Source organism: Adiantum capillus-veneris, chromosome 8 (assembly GCF_014529385.1).
Source record: "Adiantum capillus-veneris isolate H3 chromosome 8, ASM1452938v2, whole genome shotgun sequence".
NCBI classification, from domain to species: Eukaryota; Viridiplantae; Streptophyta; class Polypodiopsida; order Polypodiales; family Pteridaceae; genus Adiantum; species Adiantum capillus-veneris.
The window spans coordinates 40,371,659-40,393,506 of NC_140938.1; the positions used below are offsets into that span (position 1 = coordinate 40,371,659).

Consider the following 21,848-nt stretch of genomic DNA (forward strand, 5'->3'; position numbering starts at 1 on the left):
AGTAAAGATTTTCGGGTGAAAGCCAACGCCTACCGCCCTACGGGCCGGTTTCAGGAACCCCCCCTAGTTCAAGTGCTTTGTCATGCTTGGTGAGTAAGGTGCTTGATCACCTAAAAGTCAAAAGCATTCCTACAAGAGGGGGGGCGAGCCCTTTTCCTAGGGCCTAGAGAGAGAACACCCACTCACACACACAAGGGAAGCCCATCTTGAAGAGGCAGCAAGGACACATGTCAGGCCCCTACCCATGTTACCTTCATGTGTTGCTTGAAGCCTATTGGCTAGGCTTCAAAGGGGTCCAATGATAAATTACATGAATTATCTAATTGTTTTAGCATTTATCAAGTCCTCTCTCTCAAAGGGGAAAGGGGGACACTTGTCCCAAGGCTACCCATGTTGCTTGTAATGGCTCCATCAAAGTTAGTGTTCTAACTATAGGGTTTTTGCCCGGACCTCTAACTTTGATGGAAACATAAAGTCGCCGATGAACACTCCCCCTGCAAATAACCATCCCGGTCCGGGCCATGAGCTGTTCAACAACTCCCTCATCACTCCTCCCACAAATAACCTAAAAAGGTCCGGGCCATGAAATATAGAGGCCTTTTACAACCAAACGCCCCCCAGACCACAGCCTGTGTCGTTTGGAGGTGCTGAGAATAAGGACTGCTCAGACTTCTTAATACTCACCCCGTAAATAACCATCCAGGTCCGGGCCGTGAGTAAACACAACACTTTTCAATCATTCAATACTCCCCCCGCAAATAACCACAAGGATCCGGGCCATGAGTATGAACAAGCATTCTCAAACATTGTTTCTCACTACTTCGCCTGAGAGTAAAAAATCACCAATCATCAAAACCAGTATTAAAACCAGAGTCAGACAATTCAAATCGGCACCAAGACAGGTTTAAAACAAATTCAATCCATTTCAAACAAAGTTTCAAACAATACTTTCTCAAACAAAGTTCAAAAGTATCTAACTATAAAAACAACTAGATAGTTCATTCAGGGTTTTGTTCGGACAACCGAACTTTGAGGACGAATGGCTTGCCCTTTTGCATCACCGTGATGGTTCGGTTCCGAACCTGGAGAGTCACATCATTCTGGTCATGCCAAGGCATGCCCAAGAGAATGTCACAGTTGCCTAACTTCATAATGTGGAAATTGGCTTTTCCATGATAATCTTGGATAGTCACTGGAAGAGCACTAACGAGCGGTACCACTTTCTGGGTTTGCCCTGTGGCTAGCTTAGCTTCAATTTCTCCACCCTCTGCATCATAATCAAAGTCCATCTGCTTCAAGAATCTTGGATGGATGAAGTTCTCTGTAGCTCTTGGATCAAAGAAAATTAGGGCTTTCAAACCGTTGACTTTGCCATATCCTCGACACAATTCATTTGTACTTTCAAGGCGTATGCCATAGATGTTTGATACTAATCCAATGGCCGGTTTAGCTTGTTTGGTTGGAGATGGTCCTGGGTTTTTGTCGACCATCGGCACGAGCGTCGGCTCTGCTGGTCTGTTAGTGCGTTGGGGACAACCAAAATAGTTATGTCCTGTTTGAAAGCATCCAAAACAATAGTTCCCCAAAGCATAGATGTTATCAAATTGTTGTAGGAACTGCAATGCTTTCTTCCGATCTTTCACCCCGGAAAAAGTGAAAAATTTGACTGTCGTGCCGCCATCCTTGAAATCTTTGGGTTGGTTAGGCACATATTCCGGGTATGGATAATAAGGGTATCCATATGGGCTCCAACCGTTGTAGCCTGGTGGCGGTGGTGGTGGTGGAGGTGGGGGCAATGGTGGCGGCAAAGGCGGTTGCACTAGATCAAGGTCAGATGGTTGCACCATATTCCTAAAGACTCCCCCGATCGGAACAGACGGCTGGGAAGGTTACTGGTTGGAAGCTCTCATACTTTCTGGTGCCATAGGAGGAGGTACCACCTATGGCATCAGAGGAGGTAACATGTAATTCAAAAATTGTTGAAAACTTTGCAGCATCGGAAGATTCTGTTGAGGATGCCGCGAAAGAATATCATGAAGTTCGTTGATAAGAAACTGCAAATATTCTACTGAATCCATGAACGCTATGTCTTGGGTTCTTTATGGCTCATACCCTGTAAGACGTGAGGGGTGAAGACGAGAGCGCGCCTGATGCACGATGAAGTAAGGGTGGGAGTGACTAATAAGTCCCGGGTCAGAGCACGAAGATTCTTCAAATAAAATTCCAATAGCCTTTGGAAGCACCGATTTGCTCTGTCTGCTCTTTTATAGGACCGGTATGTTTTTAGAAAAGCACACGCCTGATGTTCTGATACCACCGTCACAAGACGGACCTAGACTTGCCTTGGGGTGGTAGCCTTGTGATGTGTTTTACTTTTTTCAATGAATGACAAAAACAAAACTTCCATGAGCTTCAAAAAGCTATGACAATGTACTAATAGATTATGATCTTTTTTATAGCCGTAGACATGATAGACTTGAATGATTTATTAAGATTGCTCACATAGTTTTTAGGCTAGTAGGTTTATGAACTTGCATTAGCATAGGGTCATAATTGATTGCTTGTGTTTCATACATAAAACTGAAATTTCAAGTGGTTTAATCTTCACAATAGTTAGGTGTTTTTTTTGCTTTGAGTTGTCTAGTTTTTGACTATGATTGACCCATCTTTTAGAAGCAAAAAATCACTTTGCATACCACGTGCCAATAGAGAAGAACAGACTAAATAGACTTTTAGCACTTCAATAACAACTGAATTGAGACACACAGAGAGAGAGAGAGAGAGAGAGAGAGAGAGAGAGAGAGCGAGAGAGAGAGACGACACGCGACACGGAGTGGCGGAATTCCACCCCAGAGTATTAGCCCCAAACTTGGCACCCCTTTCGGTATTTCTTTTTATTGCATCAACACAGTACAAGCCGGTACTCGAGACTCTGCATCTTCTCCAAGAACCATGCAAGAGAATGAGTCCATGGCCTCATATTTAAAGACCCTAGGCCCCAAAAGCAGTTTACATGAAAAGCCTTCAAACTCAAAAGCATCTGGTCCAAAAACAATGCCCAAAATCTGCCAACGCGTTTTGCAAAAATCCGTACAACTACCACGTCATCGTTATCAGTGCGTTTTGCGGAAATCTGCCGTCCAAAAGCAATGCCCAAAATCTGCCAACGCGTTTTGAAAAATCCGTACAACTACCACGTCATCGTTATCAGTGCGTTTTGCGGAAATCTGCCACATCAACACTATCACCCCATCGCAACTCAGAAACAAAGGCGAAGAACTCAAGAAAGTGCATGCAGCACGAGGCAAAGGACAATGGGCGGTCTACCGCGGGTGGAAGGCTATCATACGAGAGTTTCGCTCTCCTAAGCCTTCTACCGTCGCGAGCACTACCCTTTAGTTACTAGTTGTTTTTTCCCTAAGTGACACGTGTCACATTTTTATCGTATCCAAGATTGCCCACGCTTCACTACCCTCTTATTAAGAGGCATCATTTGTATGTTCTCTCTCTCTCTCTCTCATTTTTATAGCTACGGCTACAGATAAATAAAAATGATTTTTTTTCTCACCGAATGAATTTATGAATTTATTGGTACCAATTAATTATTTAAAATAGACGCGTAAATTTTCTGGTGCAATGTGCCATCTGGAAATTTGTGTGTCCGGATAGTATGATAAGTAGAGTAGTAGCCGGACGCTGTGCAGAATAGTTCAGAACAAGCACATGAATAAAGATCGGTGTGCCCATTTCGCTCAGAAAAGCTATAATTTAATATGTTCGCAATGGTCGTCCAAGAAAGTGGCGACTGGACACAATGGAAATAAATCCCGATGAAACCCAGCACACTGAGTTGGGAAACGCCGGAAACATCACAATTAAAATGCTCCAGATTGGTCAAAAACCTAGGTTTTAACGTCAATTTTTAAGGCCTAGGTTTGAAAACATTAAAAACATTATGTCTGCACCACGGCAAACAAAAGATAAAGATAGATTCCCTCATCTCTCTCTCATAGAGGGTGATAGAGGTGCCCAGCTGGCAGGGACGTGGATCCCATTGTTGTTATATGCTGATGATATTGTCTTGATCTCTGACTCACCAGAGGGTATGCAGCGACAGTTGGATGCATTACACAGTTTTGCAGAGGATAGTGGATTGTCTGTAAACCTTGGTAAAACCAAGGTCATGGTGTTTAACACCACACCGCAGTGGATCAGGAGATCGGCACCGACCTTCACGTATGGTCAAGAGATTGTGGAGTATACAGATGCATACACTTACCTTGGGATAGTCTTCACTGGGCCGAGGTTTTCTTTGGGGAGAGCAGCAAAGACTAGACTGACCAGAGCTTATGCGGCCTTGGGAGGCTTGGAGAGGATGTGTTCGCAGGTTCAGTTCCAGGAACCTCGGACAAAGTTATGGCTCTTTGATACTTTAGTAGCCTCAGCTATGATGTATGGGGTACAGGTATGGGGACCTTCTGTAGGCCAGGATGGTTGGAGAGGTATGGAGAGGCCCTTGGTATCTATGATCTCCCGATTGATTAGAGCCAAGGCCTCCGTACCTCACGCGATCATTCGAGCAGAGCTAGCTGCCCCCCCCATGGAGATTGAGGCGCTTACCAGATCAGTGTCCTTTGTGCACAGCCTATGGGATACTACTAGAGACAGATATGCTAGATTGGCCCTTGAGTCTTCCAGACAGTTAGCTCTACAGGGGGACACTTCATGCTGGTATGCACAGATGACTTCATGGTTTCAGACGCATGGCTTCACCATGGACAGGTTGCCCCCTTTCCAGTATTCTCTTCAGGCACCCTCGCTGTCTCTTACACGGGTGGAGATCACTAGACTCATTCGTCAGGACCTGATCCAGCTCGACACTAGGAGGACATGGATAGAGCCGCCTCAGGAGTTGAGCACAAAGATGGCTTTCTATAGAGAGCATCTTCTCCACCTCACAGGAGATGGGTTTGTGATTCGACCCAGCTACATGGACACACATATGTCTCATGGTTTGCGTTGTGCCATTGGTCAGATACGCACATCCTCACATCAGCTCGAGATTGAGACCGGTAGATTCAGAGGGATACCAGCAGACAGCAGGATATGCCGATTATGCCAGAGAGAGCCAGAGACAGAGTTGCACTACATATGTCATTGCACAGTGTTCTATGAGATACGGGGGCGTTTCCACTGCTTATTCAGAGAGGGTTTTGGTCCTCTATCTAGGGTCATGAGTTATGAGGATCAGAGATGTCTTGGACTATATCTACTTGAGTTACACAGGTATAGAGACACTTTACTGGGGAGAGCTAGAGAGAGGCAGTCCCAGAGACACATTACAGATTTCTTTTCACTAGATATGGGACAGCCAGAGGAGCAGCCACCACTGCAGAGCTCGTCCCACACTCATTCGACCACTACTGGCACTCTCATCGACCGAGCATTGGAGCTACAGAGATACAGACGACCGCGACTGAGGAGAGGAGCTACACAGCATCGACGGAGACTACAACAGAAGATTCGAGCCATACTCTCTCGACATCCAGAGTGCAGATGAGGATGGATCCTCACCATTTCTTCCATCTTTGTTTCTCACACTGTTACATCCAGTTTACCGGGTACCTATTGTATCAGCTGCTACACCCACGTAGTTTTAGATTGTAGTAGTAGTAGTAGTATTTTGTTCCACTTCTAGTTCTTTTGTACCCAGACATGGTATTAGATTCACTATTTTGTAACTGATTGGTCTCATAGGTCATTTTGGCCTTTTGAAGACGTTAATATAACATTTCATTTCATTTCTCTCTCTCTCTCTCTCAGGCTCTCTCAGGCAGGCGGACGTCTCTCTCTCCAAAGACTGAGGCACGCGATGAGGTTTTGATGAGGGTCTGTTGCGAGGGGGCAAGGCGCACAGGCACGCAGATTGCGGGGGGGGGGGGGGGGGGGGGGGGGGGGGGGGGGGGGGGGGGGGGGGGGGCATAATTACAAACAAGAGAGGCATGGATATGTAATTCGTACAAGGTGTTAACTCATGTTTAGTTGTATAAATGTGCGTGAGTGTGATCCTAGCAGTCATGCCACTAATTGTGTTGTATGTATGCATATGTCCCGAGTTGCTTACAAAGGCTTACCAGCAATATGCTAAAGCCTGAAACGATTCATGAGATCTGAACACCCTATCCTTACCATGTCTTACAAAACGAAGGAACCAATCATTCAACATTGAACAACAGGAAAATTCAATCAAGAAACCTGCTTAAAAGTATAATTTTTGAGGCACCTGAGGTGTTGCACGCAGTCCCAACATGCGGTACTTTGGATGCACACAAAGACCAGTCAGCAGATCAGAGAGAGGCCGAAAACGAGTACAAGATACTGGTTGCAACTGACTGTCAGTGCTCTTGATCTTGCAGACGGCTGCTAGACCGATAAAAGTTTGCTTGGTATCACAAGTCAGGAAAACCTTGAGCTTGAAATCATGCAAAAAAAACCTTCAGGTAAAGCCTGCAGCTAGACTATTGCTCATTTTGACAATAAGAATCTTGAAACACCACAGAAGCACTAAGCCATGCCGGCACATCCTTACTAGACAACTTGTAAATCGAACAATTTAACAGGATTCAGAAGACAATCTGTGCTGGAATAAAGCAAAATCAAGAACCTGAATAGTTGTCAACTACCCGAAAAAGTAGAAATACATAGCACTTGCATAAACACATGCACACACTGGTGGGTGTGTGGTCTCCTAATCAATCAGGCTTCCAATGGCTGACTATAATGTACTTGACATCAATGAATATCATAATCTTTTTAACCAATCGTTATTCTAATGATCTGACCACAGTAACCCAGCAGACTGATAGAAAAAACCCAGTCTTTCTCTTGTTTATATACTCTTTTATTCTTTTCATACTGGTAGGTTCTCTATTATATTCAATAAGTGGCCAGATTCCTCCCAACTCAATAACGACACCCTCACCCTCGCACCCTCAGTTATTGAGTCAAACAAAACAGCATTGCATTAGTTTCGAACCCCCACCGTTCGGAGGTTAATTCTAGCTTCCGTCAACGTACACCAACTAAGCCTCATCATTTGGTTGCTCTCAGAGAACTCTACATAAGATAAATAAAAAATTCATTCTGCTCTTTGCTTCCCCCTCGTCCACCTCCCCGCACCCTGTTCCGCCGCCTCGCACCTGGCCAGGCATCCCCGTCCTACTGCTTCATCCCCGTCCTCGTCCCTGCCTCCACCTTGTGCTTTGTCCCTCTCTTCCTGCTTCGCGCAACGGTGCATCTGGAAAGATTCGTCTGTTCTTCTCTTTTTTCAAAATCGTTAGGACATACTCTTTTATTCTTTTCTTAAGGGGCAGAGAGGTCAATGAAGGGTCTATGACCGAATCAAGAGGAGCAAGCTGACTTGCAAAAAAGTGAGCGAGGACGTTCACAAAGTAAGAAGGCCAGAATCATAAAAAGCTTTAACTCTAGAACCTTAATATTTGTGAGCAAGTAAAACACTGGAGTAATGAGCAGGGAAGGGTAGCATTCAAGAAAAGTCAAAAGAGTCGAAAGTTGACCATCAACAGGCTACCCATTATGAACGATCTGTTTCTTGACAGAGGAAATTTCTGAGTGAATATGGTTGGAATCAATTGCCAGTCGGCGAGATTGGATTGCATTCTTACTCTACCATATGCCTACAGGATGCCTTATATCAGTGACATTCGAGAAGCAATCAGGCATTGTGATGCCAAATTCAAAATACACAGACCTAAAAATGTGTTAGAAGCCATTAAAAAAAGAAATTGTCAAAATCAAGAAATCCTACCTTTTCTCGAATTTTGCATGGGACCTGCTAAAGTTGGCCTTGAATGATGATATGCTGGCAACAAAACTGACGCAAGGGCACGAGCACCCACTTCATTCATGTCATCAAATGATGGTCGTTGGATGCCCAACACCTTCTTGCAGGTTGACATCAACGCCTCATTTTTCATCAAAAGGAGTCCGTCTGATAAATCTTGAAGGTGAGCAAGTGATAGCAGTACATTGTAATACTGAACAATCACTTCTCCTTCCGCTGGCCAGATGCAATGGCTCAAAATGTGGCACGATGGATACTCATCTTTCAAGACCTCCAAGAGATAGGAACCTAATTACACAAAAGGTTTAATCACTTTCTAATAGCAGGCTGCCACAGCATGATCACATACTTGCTGGGCCATTACTTTTACTTTCACTGTTTTTCTTATGGACCATGTGCGTATGAATTTATCTAGTATGTGATTAACAAGTGGATGTATAAATGTGTGCATGGGTGTGTGTGTGAGTGTGTGTGGTGTTTATGCGTGCAAGTTTCCATTGTTCAAAGTGACATGATCACTTATCAATGAGAAATCATGCCAAAGCCAAGCAAAACAGAGAAAAGTTTCACCTAATGTTGTAACAAGTTCCATTGTACACATGCAAGCTACACCTATGCAATTACAATGCACTTCTGTCGAGAAGAGAATCAGGCCTCTTACTCACCAACACCTGCACCTGTACCTCCTGCTAAGCTTTGTGAAGTGATGAAACCACTAAAAATGTCACACATTTCAACCTGGAAAAAAGAAGCCACCAGAAGTGCTAAGTGCTCTCTCTCTCTCTCTCTCTCTCAAACATCTTCCATTAATGAGCATCTTGAGGGCACATGCCCCAAGATTAAAACACAAAATAATCAGACGAATATCCAGAAATGACATAAAATGAACAAAACAAGGCTACACCTTGTTTTTCAACCTCTCAAATCTCCTAACATAAACCATTGTATCAGATACAAGAGGTGAGAAAGCTCTCCTAATTTCGCGTCATCAACACAGCTAGAGGAACATCATCTCTGTGTCAGAGCTATCCAATGGGAAAGTGGCGTCTGGGGTGCCAGCTTTCTTATCACATGCTACACAGGTGGCATTTGGACAGTTCAGAGTTTCATTGCACTATCTTGAGATAGAGACTAGTAGAGGAGCCCACATCTAGCTTACTTTGCTACTCCATATCCAAAACCTATAAGAGCAGATCCGCACAGGCTGGGGTAGAACCCCAGCCTGCTTTCGTCAGCAAACTACGCCCAAGGTTCTCAACTCTGCCGAAATCGGCAAAGTTGGAAAATCGCTCTTCTACCCCCGCTGCGTTGAAGAACCTACGCAAAATTATGCTGGCTGCAGTTCTGCATGAAGACAAAATGATGACGACTGGCTGGGAATCTACCCCCGCCGTGCGGACGCGCCCTAACACCAAAAGCCACTAGTGGTAAAAAGGACAAGGAACATCTGCAAGAGTTCTAACGTCAGGCATTGCCCACCAACTCGTAAAATCTGACAGCAGAAGGCAATGGATAAACAAAAGGTGCCACAACAGGAGTGCACATCAATATCAAAAATACTCTCAAGCCAGCTGGTATATGTATCTCTCTCTCTCTCTCTCTCTCTCTCTCTCTCTATGTATATATACATAGAGAGAGAGAGAGAAGGAAGATCGACACAATGCTGGAGATCAAAAGGTGGGTCCCTCCCCCCTCCTCCCCCCTCTAAAGAGTATCTTTAATATTGTGGAAAAGTCATCATACAAGCACATGAACCGGAAATATTTCCACATACCATTCTAACTCTCAGACTCGACAGAACTCAGAAACTTTGGCCTCCTAATCTCTAAGCAAAATTCTAATCCCTAGAACCTCTACTCCTTACTCAGAATCCTCGAGAACCAAGGCTCTCAACTCAGGACTACCTATTCCTTTACCGACCTTGCAGGAGTATAGCAATAAACTTCATTTTATATCTCTCGAAGACTCAAAGTGGGCATGATGGTATTTAAACCATAATCGACAGATTCAGCGAGCAGACTCGCTTCCTACCGGTAAAGAAGTCAGCGAAAGCCCACCATTTGGCCAACTTGTTTGTCTTGCAAATTTTCAGACAACATGGCATGCCTACTTCTGTAGTGTCAGATAGAGACCCTCAATTCACAAGTTTGTTTTGGAGAGTAGTGTGGGAAAATATGAGCACTCGGCTTAAATTCTCATTGTCGTTCATCCACACACAGATGGGAAATCGAAGATACCCAATTCAATGGTTTTGGACTTGTTGAAGTCTTATATCTATGACAACAAGACTCAGTGGGAGAAGTATTTGCCCCTGTTAAAGTTTGCTTACAACAACACTGTTCACACATCTACGGGGAAGGCGACATTTAAGATTGTTGAGGGTGTCAAAAAACATTCCACCAATTCTGTGCACCAAGGACAAGATCTTTGAAGGAGATCAATGCACACGGGATCTGAAGATTGCTTTGCCAAGTAAAGGAGGCTTTGCAGAAGTCTCAAGCACGGCATAAGAAGGCAGCACACAAGCATCGTCACGACTTGTAGTTAAAGGAATGATTGGGTGCTACTTTGGTTTGAGAAAGCATGCTTGTGAAAGAGGAAGGGTAAGGAGATGCTTTTCCCAAAGCTTAGTATGCAATACTATGGGCCCTTCCAGATTCAAGAAAAGATAAATGATATATCCTTTCGACTGTAGTTGAAGGAGAATGATTGGGTGCTACTTCAGTTTGAGAAAGCATGCTTGTGAAAGAGGAAGGGTAAGGAGATGCTTTTCCCAAAGCTTAGTATGCAATATTATGGGCCCTTCCAGATTCAAGAAAAGATAAATAATATATCCTTTTGACTGAAGTTGCCAAATACTTTAGTCAAAAGAGGAAGGGTAAAAAGAGGCTTTTCCCAAAGCTTAGTATGCAATACTATGGGCCCTTCCAAATTCAAGAAGAGATAAACGATGTATCCTTTCGACTGAAGTTGCCAAATACTTGGAGGATTCACAATGCTTTTCATGTGAGTCTATTAAGACCTTTCAAAGGTGAGGTGAGAAAGGAGAAACCAGAAATGGAAGATACAGAAGCAATTCTCGTTATAGAATAGGTCCTCGCGCAAAACGAAAGTGTGAGGTCCCCAACCACGGGAAGATTGGGACGACTTGATAAATGGCCTTCCTTTATTCTCCTATTCCGTTGATGACACCCTACTCCGTTTCCACAAAGTAAAGATACGAGCAACAGAAGAGAGAAAGTCCTCTATCCATCGTTTACGTGGTTATAAGGGTCACACGCCACAAGTCAAGTCGATAAATCATGGATTTTAATGAAAACTACTTCCTAACATAAAGAGAAAATACCATTGACATATTTAGAATACATAAACGCCTTTTTTCCCACATTTAAGAGGCGCGGCCGCCATCCATAAACCATAAATATGATATGAGACTTAGTTTAAACTAACTAGTAATCTTGTGAAAAGTACCCGACTAATTGAGTCCATAGTTTTCAAGGACATGTAGATTTGGGATATCTCGACTCTTGCCACAATGAGTCTCTACTTTCACTTCTCTTAATAAGAGGGAGTAGAGAGTTTCTCAACTAATCGAGACCACCCATCCTTGACTGGCAACATGAGCCAGTCCCTACTTTCCATCCCATACTCACTTTTTAGCTTGTTTTCTAATTACTACAACGTTGTTTTACATATACAAACAGTGTTCTTTTTTAATTCCACGCATAGGTTCTTTCATACAGCCCTTCAAACAATACCAAAACAATTCAAACAAGACCTAATAAAAACTGTTTTATATTTCAACAAAAAGAACTGTTCCAATTTCTTATGAGTTTACCGCTATCCGCAGACTTTCTCTGTCTAACCAACGAAGCCTTTGCAAAGAATTTATTAATTAATCGTGAATTACGCAACCTTCCCATCTCGCTAACCGCGAGGTATTCCGCTACCCGCGAGGCATCTTGCGAACCGCCAAGCATCCCGCTATCTGCAAGGCATCCCGCTAACCGCGAGGAACAAAAGAGAGCCGATAACCTCAGCTTAATCTCCGCTAATCACTGAATCATCTCGCTAACCGCGAGGAACAAAAGATATTCTTTCAACAATTCTTATCTTTACATGATTCTTCAAACATGATTAACCAATTCTTCATATCAATCAGTAACAACTTATCAAACAATAGCAATTTATTAAGCAATAACAATTCAACAAGCAGTGACAATTTATCAAACAGTTCTTTTACTAATCTATGAAAATATATGCTTGTTTCTTGTGATAGAATCACGTTTCTTGGACAGTTTTTGGGAATCCCTATTCTTAGCTTCACATGTCAACATGAATAGCAATGCAGAATTATAAATTTGTCTTACCGAATTAGCGACATGTTCGATTACCTCCTGTATATGAGGCTGGACGATTCACCGCTTGAGTTATGATTGGAGTAGATGATATCTTCTTTTGCACCTTCCGTGGAGATGGAACGCCATGAGCATTCTTCGAACTTCGGGTCACTTGCTTCGGGGCCGTCATAACGAGGTAGAGAAAAGGGAAAGAGAGAAAGAGAACTCAAGAATCTGAAGGGCAACACGACGATGATAGAAAGGGGTATGGAGATAGATTGAGCGAGAGAGAGTCACTCCGACATTATGGCAAGAGAGCTTCCGCTTCTGAGAAATTCTGTGTTGTGTGTCTTCAAAGTGAAGGGAGAGGAATCTTTATATAGGCTCTCAAGACCAGCTAAGAATAGAGGGAAAGCAAAAAGAGATAAGTTCGTGCACGTTTGTGGCTGTTTTTATTATTTTTATTATATATTTATTTTTTTAATTAATTTTTTTTTAAAAAAAATTATTATTTTTTATTTCTTATTTTACAGATACGGATTTCGATGCAAGATTTCGGTTCTCCAATTTTAAAAAAAGCTTGGCTTCCAAAACAAGAACTCTAAACTTAACTCCCTCCTCTTTCTTTCTTAAAAATACTACTCCTTTCTTAAAATTGCTCTCTTTCCTAAAAGGTCAACTCTTATTTTTATATACAGTCTTGAGGCTTAAGTTTTCAATCAACCTATTGTTTTCAAGTGAATAAGGGTCATAATTAGTAGTCCTAAAGTCCGATTTTCAATCCAATCGTTCCATTAGAATGCTCCTTGACGTAATAAAATACAAACCTTAAATATTTGTAAAGTAAATGAAATACTTTTATTGAAAAATATTGGGTACATTACAGAAAGTAAAAGGTAAGCTTGTTTGTCGATATTTGGCCAAGTTCAAGAATTATCCAGCTCTTGATGCAAAGTGGATAGAGGAGGAGAACTTATCGAATTCTCCTAAGTTACTATCAACATGGTTTGGATACGATTGCTAAATAACTTACAAATGATTCTTATCTGAGATCTCCATGGAGATAATGATGTGAATGTAAAGTGATTGATCAATGACTGTCGTCTTTGTGCAAGTGTCAGATGTGTGTAGTCTGGTGCATGGGTACATGAGGTCGATGTCTGCCAAGCTAGTTTATGTCCTTTGTCTATTTTGCAAGAGTAATCGAGGGCAATTACTCTTCCTTCAAGAGGTGGGTATGTCATAAGTGAGGTGACGTGGCATGACCCTATCGGCACCTAGGGACCCCACTAAAGTTGGCCAACTTGGCCACGCATTTTTAAAAAAAACAAGATATCAATTTGCAAATAGAGAGCCGCCCAATGAAAATCGTGCAACATGGCAGTCCGTACAACCAGATCTAGGACTATTTTCACGTGAGAAACTAGAGGATCTCTTCACATGAAGCTTTTGGCAGTCAAAAAGCTATCTAGGTGAACTGTTTTTAGGGGCCTAGGTAATCCTACAAAATATTGCCTTGGGGTCTCTCTTCAGCAGATTAGCTTGGAAGCAACTGTAAAGAAAAGCATCCCAGCCTTGTACATTTATGAAGCATTAATTCAAGAAAGAAATACCACAAGGAGCACCAGTCTTTGGGGCTAGTGCATTTGGAAGTGGAACTTCGCCACTTTGTGTCAACTTTGGTCTCTCTCTCTCTCTCTCTCTCTCTCTCTCTCTCTCTCTCTCTCTCTCTCTCTCTCTCTCTCTCTCTCTCCTTATATATTGCTATATGTTACTTTCCCCCTAGTACTCTCTCTCTCTCTCTCTCTCTCTCTCTCTCTCTCTCTCTCTCTCTCTCCTTATATATTGCTATATGTTACTTTCCCCCTAGTACTTCAGTCTATGCCTCACCCAGAGGACAATCTCCTTTCTCTATACTTGATGATGACATATGGGAGTTTTCTAGAGATGGAGATATCATTCTCCTGGGAGACTTTAATGCCAAGACGGCCAACTCCCAAACGGTATTCTATGATACCTCAGAGGAGATACTCAGAGAAGTGGATATTTCGGAGATGGGGCTTGACAGACACTCAACAAATAGGGAGCATACAGAGTATGGGAGATATCTCATGGAGATGACGGCTATGCATGGTTTGGCCACACTTAATGGAATAGAGATTTTTCCTTCTTCTGGGGGATTTACATGCTTTCCACACAGACATGGGGCTAGTACAGTGGATTATGTCATGACTTCACCGAGCTTCATTTCTAGTATTCAGGATCTTAGTGTGGGATCTAGACCTGTTGGAATAGCAGTGGACCATGCTCTTTTGACTTTTTCAGTCTCCTTCCAGTACAGTGCTTCTCAGACACCACAAAGGATTACACACACACGATATGCTTTTACACCAAAGACCGACTCGGTATACGTAGAGGAGATTTACAGACGGATGTGGACAGACGAGCCAGTTTATATTGTGGAGGAGATTACTACTCTATTGACTGAGATCTTGCATGGGGCAGCAACAGAGGCATACCCACATACTCGACCAGATCAGAGAAGACGTTCTGGGAGCATACCTCAAAATAGTTGGTATGATGATGAGTGCAGAGAGATGAGAGCTCAGATTCAGCGCGAGCTTGAACTTGGGTGATCACATATAAACAGTCTCGGATTGCTCTTCGGCGTCTAGTACAACGGAAGAAGCGGGCCTTTTTAGCCCAGTTGGAACGTGATTTGTATCAGCTCTTTTTGAGTCGAGATTCAGGGGAGGCCTGGCGTTTCTTCCATGAGCACTCCCCCCCTCCAGTGATTACTTCTCCCGAAATTTGGGATCAGTATGCAGCATCATTATATACAATACCGGGGCAACCGCCTCTACCAGACTCCCCGGAGCCATGCCCAGACACCAATACCTTCTTTACCACTGAGATGGTGAAGAAGGCCATTGACAGGATGAAGACTAGGAGAGAATATGATCATGATGGTTTGGTGGCAGAGCACTTGATACATGCTAGAGATTTATTGTCAGAGGTTCTTGCGCGGTTGTTTAACCGGGTCATGTGTGAGGGACTGCCCAGGTCTTGGAGTTTATCTACTATTGTACATCTCTTTAGAGCAGGGGATCCCAAGGTACCACGGAATTACCGTACTATTATGGTAGGGCACACATTAGCACGGTTGTATGCGTCCATCCTAGAGCAGCAACTGAGTAAATGGGCAGAAAATGAGGGCATACGAGTAGTAGGACACGCTGGATTCAGGAGGGGTTTTTCCACCTTGGACCATATTCTTACACTCAGAGCCATTATTGAGGAGGGTAGGGCACATGGGATACGGATGTATTGTTGCTTTGTGGATTTCCGCAAAGCATTCGACACAGTTCCGAGAGCCAGATTGATGCGCAGGTTACAGGAGTTGAGAGTGCCCACAGAGATCATTTGGGGGATCATGGCTTTATTGGCCATGTACGCACTCATGAGGGGATTTCTGACATTGTGCATTCCACTATTGGTGTGAAGCAGGGGTGTCCTCTGTGCCCTACACTATTTGGTATGTATGTAGATGAGGTTTCTGACTACATTGACAGAGAAGGCGACAGAGGTGCTCAGCTAGCAGGGACATGGATCCCTTTGTTACTATATGCTGATGATATTGTGTTGATATCAGAGTCACCAGAGGGCATGCAGAGACACAGCTTTGCGGAGGATAGTAGATTGTCTATGAACCTTGGTAAAACCAAGGTTATGGTGTTTAACACTACTCCGCATTGGGTCAGGAGATCGGCACCTACACTCGTATATGGTCAGGACACTGTGGAATACACAGATGCATATACATATCTTGGGGTGGTATTCTCGGGACCGAGGTTTGCTCTGAGGAGAGCAGCAGAGACTAGACTGTCTAGAGCAGAGGGCTAGAGAGGATGTGTTCGCAGGTTCAGTTTCAGGAACCACGAACAAAGCTATGGCTTTTTGATACTTTGGTTACTTCAGCTATGCTTTATGGGGTACAGGTGTGGGGACCATCTGTGGATCATGGCAGGTGGAGGAACATGGAGAGGCCCTTGGTATCTATGATCTCTCAGATGATTAGATCCAAGTCCTCCGTACCACATGCGATTATTCGAGCGGAGCTAGCAGCCCCTCCTATAGAGATTGAGGCTATTACCAGATCAGTGTCCTTTTTGCACAGCCTATGGGATACACGTGGAGGCAGATACGCTAGATTGGCTCTGGAGTCTTCTAGACAGTTAGCGACGCAAGGAGACACATCATGTTGGTATGCGCAGATGACCTCTTGGTTTCAGAGGCATGGTTACAACCTAGATAGACTGCCTCCTTTTCAATATTCCGTGGATGCACCTTCACTACCAGTCACACGGACGGAGATCACTAGACTTATTCGTCAGGATCTTATACAGTTGGACACCAGGAGGACATGGGTAGAGCCAGTGCAGGAGTTGGGCACGAAGATGGCTTTCTACAAGGAGCATCTTCTCCAACTCTCGAGAGATGGGTTTGTGATTCGTCCGAGCTACATGGACACTCATCTATCTTATAGTTTGCGATGCGCTATAGGTCAGATCCGCACATCCTCGCACCATTTGGAGATTGAGACGGGCAGATTTAGAGGGATACCACCGGAGAGCAGGATATGTAAATTATGCGGTACAGAGCCAGAGACAGAGACAGAGACAGAGTTACATTACATATGCCACTGCACTGTGTATTATGAGATACGAGGGCGCTTCCATTGCTTATTCAGGGAGGGCTTTGGACCCCTAGATAGAGTCATGAAGTATGAGGATCAGAGATGCCTTGGCTTATATCTACTTGAGCTACAGCGGCATAGGGATGGTCTGTTGAGGAAACATGGGACACGACAATCACAGAGACCAATCACAGATTTCCTTGGATCGGGAAAGCCAGGAGAGCAGCCACCAGCGCAGAGTTGTGCCCGCGTGCATACCAGAGGCACCCTCATTGACAGGGCGATTGAGCTTGGGAGATCGAGGCGATCACGACCGAGACACAGGAGCACACTCCATCGACGGAGACTTCAGCAGAGGATCAAGGACATCCTAGCACGCCATCCGGAGTGTCATTGAGAACTTACTCTACACTTCATTTTCACTGTCACTACTCACTTCTCTTTTTTATTTTTTGCATTCAGTACCTTTGTACTTTTGTATTCAGACATTGTACTAGTTTCACCACTTTGTATCAGCTGGTCTCATAGGTCATTTTGGCCTTTTGAAGACGTTAATATATCATATCATATCATATCATATCTCTCTCTCTCTCTCTCTCTCTCTCTCTCTCTCTCTCTCTCTCTCTCTCTCTCTCTCTCTCTCTCTCTCTCTCTCTCTCTCTCTCTCTCTTCAAGTTCAATTGTTGTAGTTTATGCTCGTGTGTTGCTAGTGATTTTCTTGCTTGGGTGTTTAAGCATGTTACATCACCATGACTTGGCTTGCTAGAGGGCGAGGCAGACCAGCCAGCCGCGTTGAAACCAATCACATGACCAACAACACAAGTCTTGCTTTTGACCGAGACCATCTCCTCCGCACAACAAATGATGGGTTTATCTTACGTCCCAGGTATATGGACACCCACCTATCTCATGGCATTAGATGTGTTATTGGTCAACTACACACCTCATCTCACCGGTTGGAGATAAAGACTTGCGGATACAGAGGTATAACCCCCAGAGGAGAGATTATGCCAGATTTTCTAGAGAGAGCCAGAGACAGATAGACATTAAATCTGCCAATGCACAACAGCATACTATGAGATCCGTGAGCATTTTCATTGCTTATTCAGAGAGAGCTTTGGCCCCTTATCCCGCATCATGGATTACTATGATCAGAGGTGCCTAGGTCTCTACTTGCTGGAGATCCATAGACTCAAGGAGACTACCCTTAGGAGTAGAGGACCTACAAATAGAGGATCCATACAGAGGCAGTTCACTACTTTTTACAGAGGGACTCCTCTGGATGGCCCACCACATGTTACCCACCTTGGCCGCTCAAGTCGCTGTAGGATGCAAGGATCTTCGCATCGTAGAAGAGGTCTACATCGGAGGCTATGGAGCATTGTTGAGCAACATTGAGAAGTCAAGAAAGCTAACTATGGAGGACATTGAGGCCATGTTGCAGAGACCCATGAGAGAGTTCATGGGGTGATCACCATTGTATACATCATTGTACACATCAATAGCCCTCATGTGATTGTATTCCCGTATGTTTTGAGATGATGTATTATGTGATGTTGATGGTCATGATGAATACAAAACTCTTGTTTAGTTAAAGCTTATCATCCACAAATTGATGGACAGACAAGAAGCGTGAATTGAATTTTGGAGAAAATTTTGCGACACTACATCTAGATTCACCTTTCTTCTTGGGATAAATACTCACCTTTAGTGAAATTTGCTTACAACAAATCTCATTGGCAATAGAAATGACTTCTTTTCGAGTAGCTTATGGTCACAATCCGTTAATCTCTACAAACTTTGCTTTGCAACACAAGGTTGCATTAGCAAATTAGCTTGTACTCGAATTGCAAGTAGTTCTTCTTCAGATTAAGGAAGAATAAGTTGGCCCATGTTTAGAAAAAGTATAAAAAACAAGCCAATAGGCAGTTTTTCCTTTTGTGATTCAAGAGGGGAAAGCTCTCTTCATGCTATGAAATGAGCACATCATGAGTAACATCATCTCTATCAGAACTCCATGAAGGAGCAACATTATTCTCAAGGCCCCTTTCAAGTTAAGAAGTAGGTGGTTTCTCTGCCAAAGGAGAGCAAGCCTGAAGAGGTGGATCCTATGGAGGATCCTCTCATGAGTCTTTGCCACCTTCTTCTCTTCTTTGCTTCTCTCCTCCTAGCTCTCTCAGCCTCTTAACCTCCTAGCACCTAATGGCCCGGATCTCACGTATACAAACTAGTGTCCCGCCATGCCAATAAAAAATTATGTGTTGTATATCTCCTCCGTGTATAGTAAGGAGAGAGATTAATCGAGGCGGATTCTTCACACGAGAGGGGTAAAGAATCAACCTAACTGTGGGGTCTAAACATCATTGGACAACGCACTACCCTTGCTTAAAACAACACCAAGACTACTATCAATCTCTATAATATGTTGTTAGAAATCATGCAATAGTCTTGGAAATCTGGAAAAACTACTAGACCCTTGCCAAGGTTAGCTAGATCCATTCCCTGCCTCCATCTATACAAGTCCCAATAAGCTTTGATGGAGCTGAGGGAATTCTATGCAATGACAAAAGAACAAATTCTTAAATCCTAATGTATGCTAAAGACTAAAATGAGAAACTACTTCATACTAACCTATAATTTATCAAAACATAAACAAACTAGTACATGATGAAAAGTTGGCAACATGCGACCTTCACTTCATTGCTTGTCCAAACAGGAAAAATACGATTGTCACCTTTACCATGTATAGCCTAAGCAACAGCTATGACATCCCTACTCACGTCATTAGTGCCAAAGAGTACGTAAAGGTGATGAAACAAACAAGAAAACAAGTTGTTTTAGGCCGGACTGAATGCCATTTGTGTGACTATCCATAGTAGACAACAATGGAGTGACATTAGCTGGTGTGGTGTATCCATATGTGTGCAGGAACACATATGGATACGACACATATAGATAATATATATCCATTATCTACACACACTAACATACAATACACTAAGTAATCTGACCCCATTTTAACCAATTAGCAAAAGCAAACAAATAAATAAATGGGCAAGGTTTCTAGTTGATGCAGCACGGGACTCGATGAATATTATTCACCTCTCGCCGCACGATATCCATGACGGAATCTTGACACGATGGACCAAGTTTGCAGAACCCTTTAGCCCAATTGTTTCCTGAACCAGACTCCTGCGTGAATGAGCTATGCAAACCATATGTCCAAAATCCTGCAGCTGAACGCCTCTTAACACCAGCAACAACCTACGTAACAAAAAGCTTTCTTTCATGCACAGAGAGCCACTCTCAAAGAGGCAAAACAAAAGGCTTTCAAAATCCATTCGCATGCAATGAAAAGGGCTTCAGAAGCAAAGTGACCTTGGGTTCGGTGTCGACGAGGACCGCACGTGCACGAGGAAGGTCAGCTGAACGACGGGGCTCCCTGAAGAAGTCAGGGACGAGGGAGGTGGTGAGAGAGAACAGCGCCTCGAACAAGCTAAGCCCAAACTGGTTGCCTCCTTGCCCCACCTGCACTACCACCACCCCCATCTCTCTCTCTCTCTCTCTCTCTCTCTCTCGCAAGAAAATGACAATTTTGAAAAACAGTTGAAAGCAGGGCTCGGGAAACATTTTTTGTGGATCCGGCTTTGGACAAGGCTTTGGAACCTTTTCACACGCATATGAACAGGCTAACTCTAAATTTGAGAGGGATAATCACACTAAAAATCTCATATTATAACTAAAAGTTTCATAATTTGAACCGGCCCGAGAACCTTCTTGCCCAAACTTGAGCCGGCTATTTTTTCATTTTGAACAGGCTTTGGATAAAGCGAACCTATCTTTTCTAGAGCCCTAGTTGAAAGGCGTCTCGCTGTCAGTGGAAGGGTAAACGTTGGATGGGCACCCCACTCGACTAAGGGCCCCATTGGGATTCAATGGTCCCTATCCAAAGGCTCGGTCGGCACTCTCCTACGCCATCATCAGATAGTGGATGTGCTCGATTGTGATCACAACCTGATCATTATGTGATGTGATCACATTGTGATTTTGTTATAATCACAACGTGATCACCATGTGAGCTACATATGGAGTGTGATCCTTGAGTGACCCACGAAAACTTCAAAATCTGAGATTTTCTTTAAAAGTTTCATTTATGCATCACTTATCAAGTCGTGAATAGCTTATTGGTAAGGCATTGGATCAACAAGCTCGAGGTAGTGAGTTCGAACCCAAAGTGCCCCACCTGGGTGGCTTTAGATTCTTTAAAATCATTCCCCTTGTCCATTGGACGGCCCTGGATACAGCTTACATGCACACCGTTGATCCCTATTGGGAAAAGGGTGTCAATTAGTCTCGTGGTTAGCCACCCCCACTTTGAGTGTGCCCAATGGCATCAAAGCTCTCTCTCTCTCTCTCTCTCTCTCTCTATATATATATATATATATATATATATATATAAGTCCCACAAGACCCCGAGGTAGTGGGATCAACAATGACACTTTGAAGCACCGATCTTGAGGCTAATGAAGGGACCCTTGTGGGAGAATTCTCAAACTTTTGTACAAGCTAGCCCATCAAGATCCTACTCCTCGCCCACTTTAGCGGATTTCTCTCTCACATAGAATATAACATCATTAGCTACATATCTCTATTGTTAAGCTTCCTTTGTGTATCAATCTATCTTTGTTGACTATGCTTGTTAAGACCCATGCTTTATCTCTTGTGCTACGTTATAGATCTTTGTTAAGTAGTTTGTAGTCGTGATGATGTTACCAACTTGTCTCAATAATGCATTGGGGCAATAATTTACAACATGCTCCAAAGTACATATTTGGTTGGCCTTTGCTTGCAATCCTCTCATTGTAAATCACTTGTTTAGAAACACTACCCAAATTACACTACAACAAAAAAAGGTGTCATCGACGCAGATATCGACGCACTGCGTCAC

General features: G+C 43.5%; 1 protein-coding gene across 2 annotated transcripts in view; it reads right to left on the reverse strand.

Annotated features, from left to right (window-relative positions):
• LOC147452018 (uncharacterized) overlaps positions 1–20,490 on the reverse strand; it is a 38,791-nt gene extending 18,301 nt beyond the window's left edge. For both annotated transcript variants that reach the window (XR_015188856.1, XM_086517853.1), the window contains exons 1-5: positions 20,279–20,490; positions 20,003–20,164; positions 8,530–8,602; positions 7,829–8,152; positions 6,284–6,420 (exon numbers count right to left, since the gene is read on the reverse strand). Coding sequence is in view for 1 of the 2 variants with exons in the window: in XM_086517853.1 (XP_086373979.1) it covers positions 6,284–6,420; positions 7,829–8,152; positions 8,530–8,602; positions 20,003–20,164; positions 20,279–20,449 (867 nt within the window). In the remaining variant the exon portion in view is untranslated. The remainder of the gene's footprint in view (positions 1–6,283; positions 6,421–7,828; positions 8,153–8,529; positions 8,603–20,002; positions 20,165–20,278) is intronic.
• Positions 20,491–21,848: the final 1,358 nt, after the last annotated feature.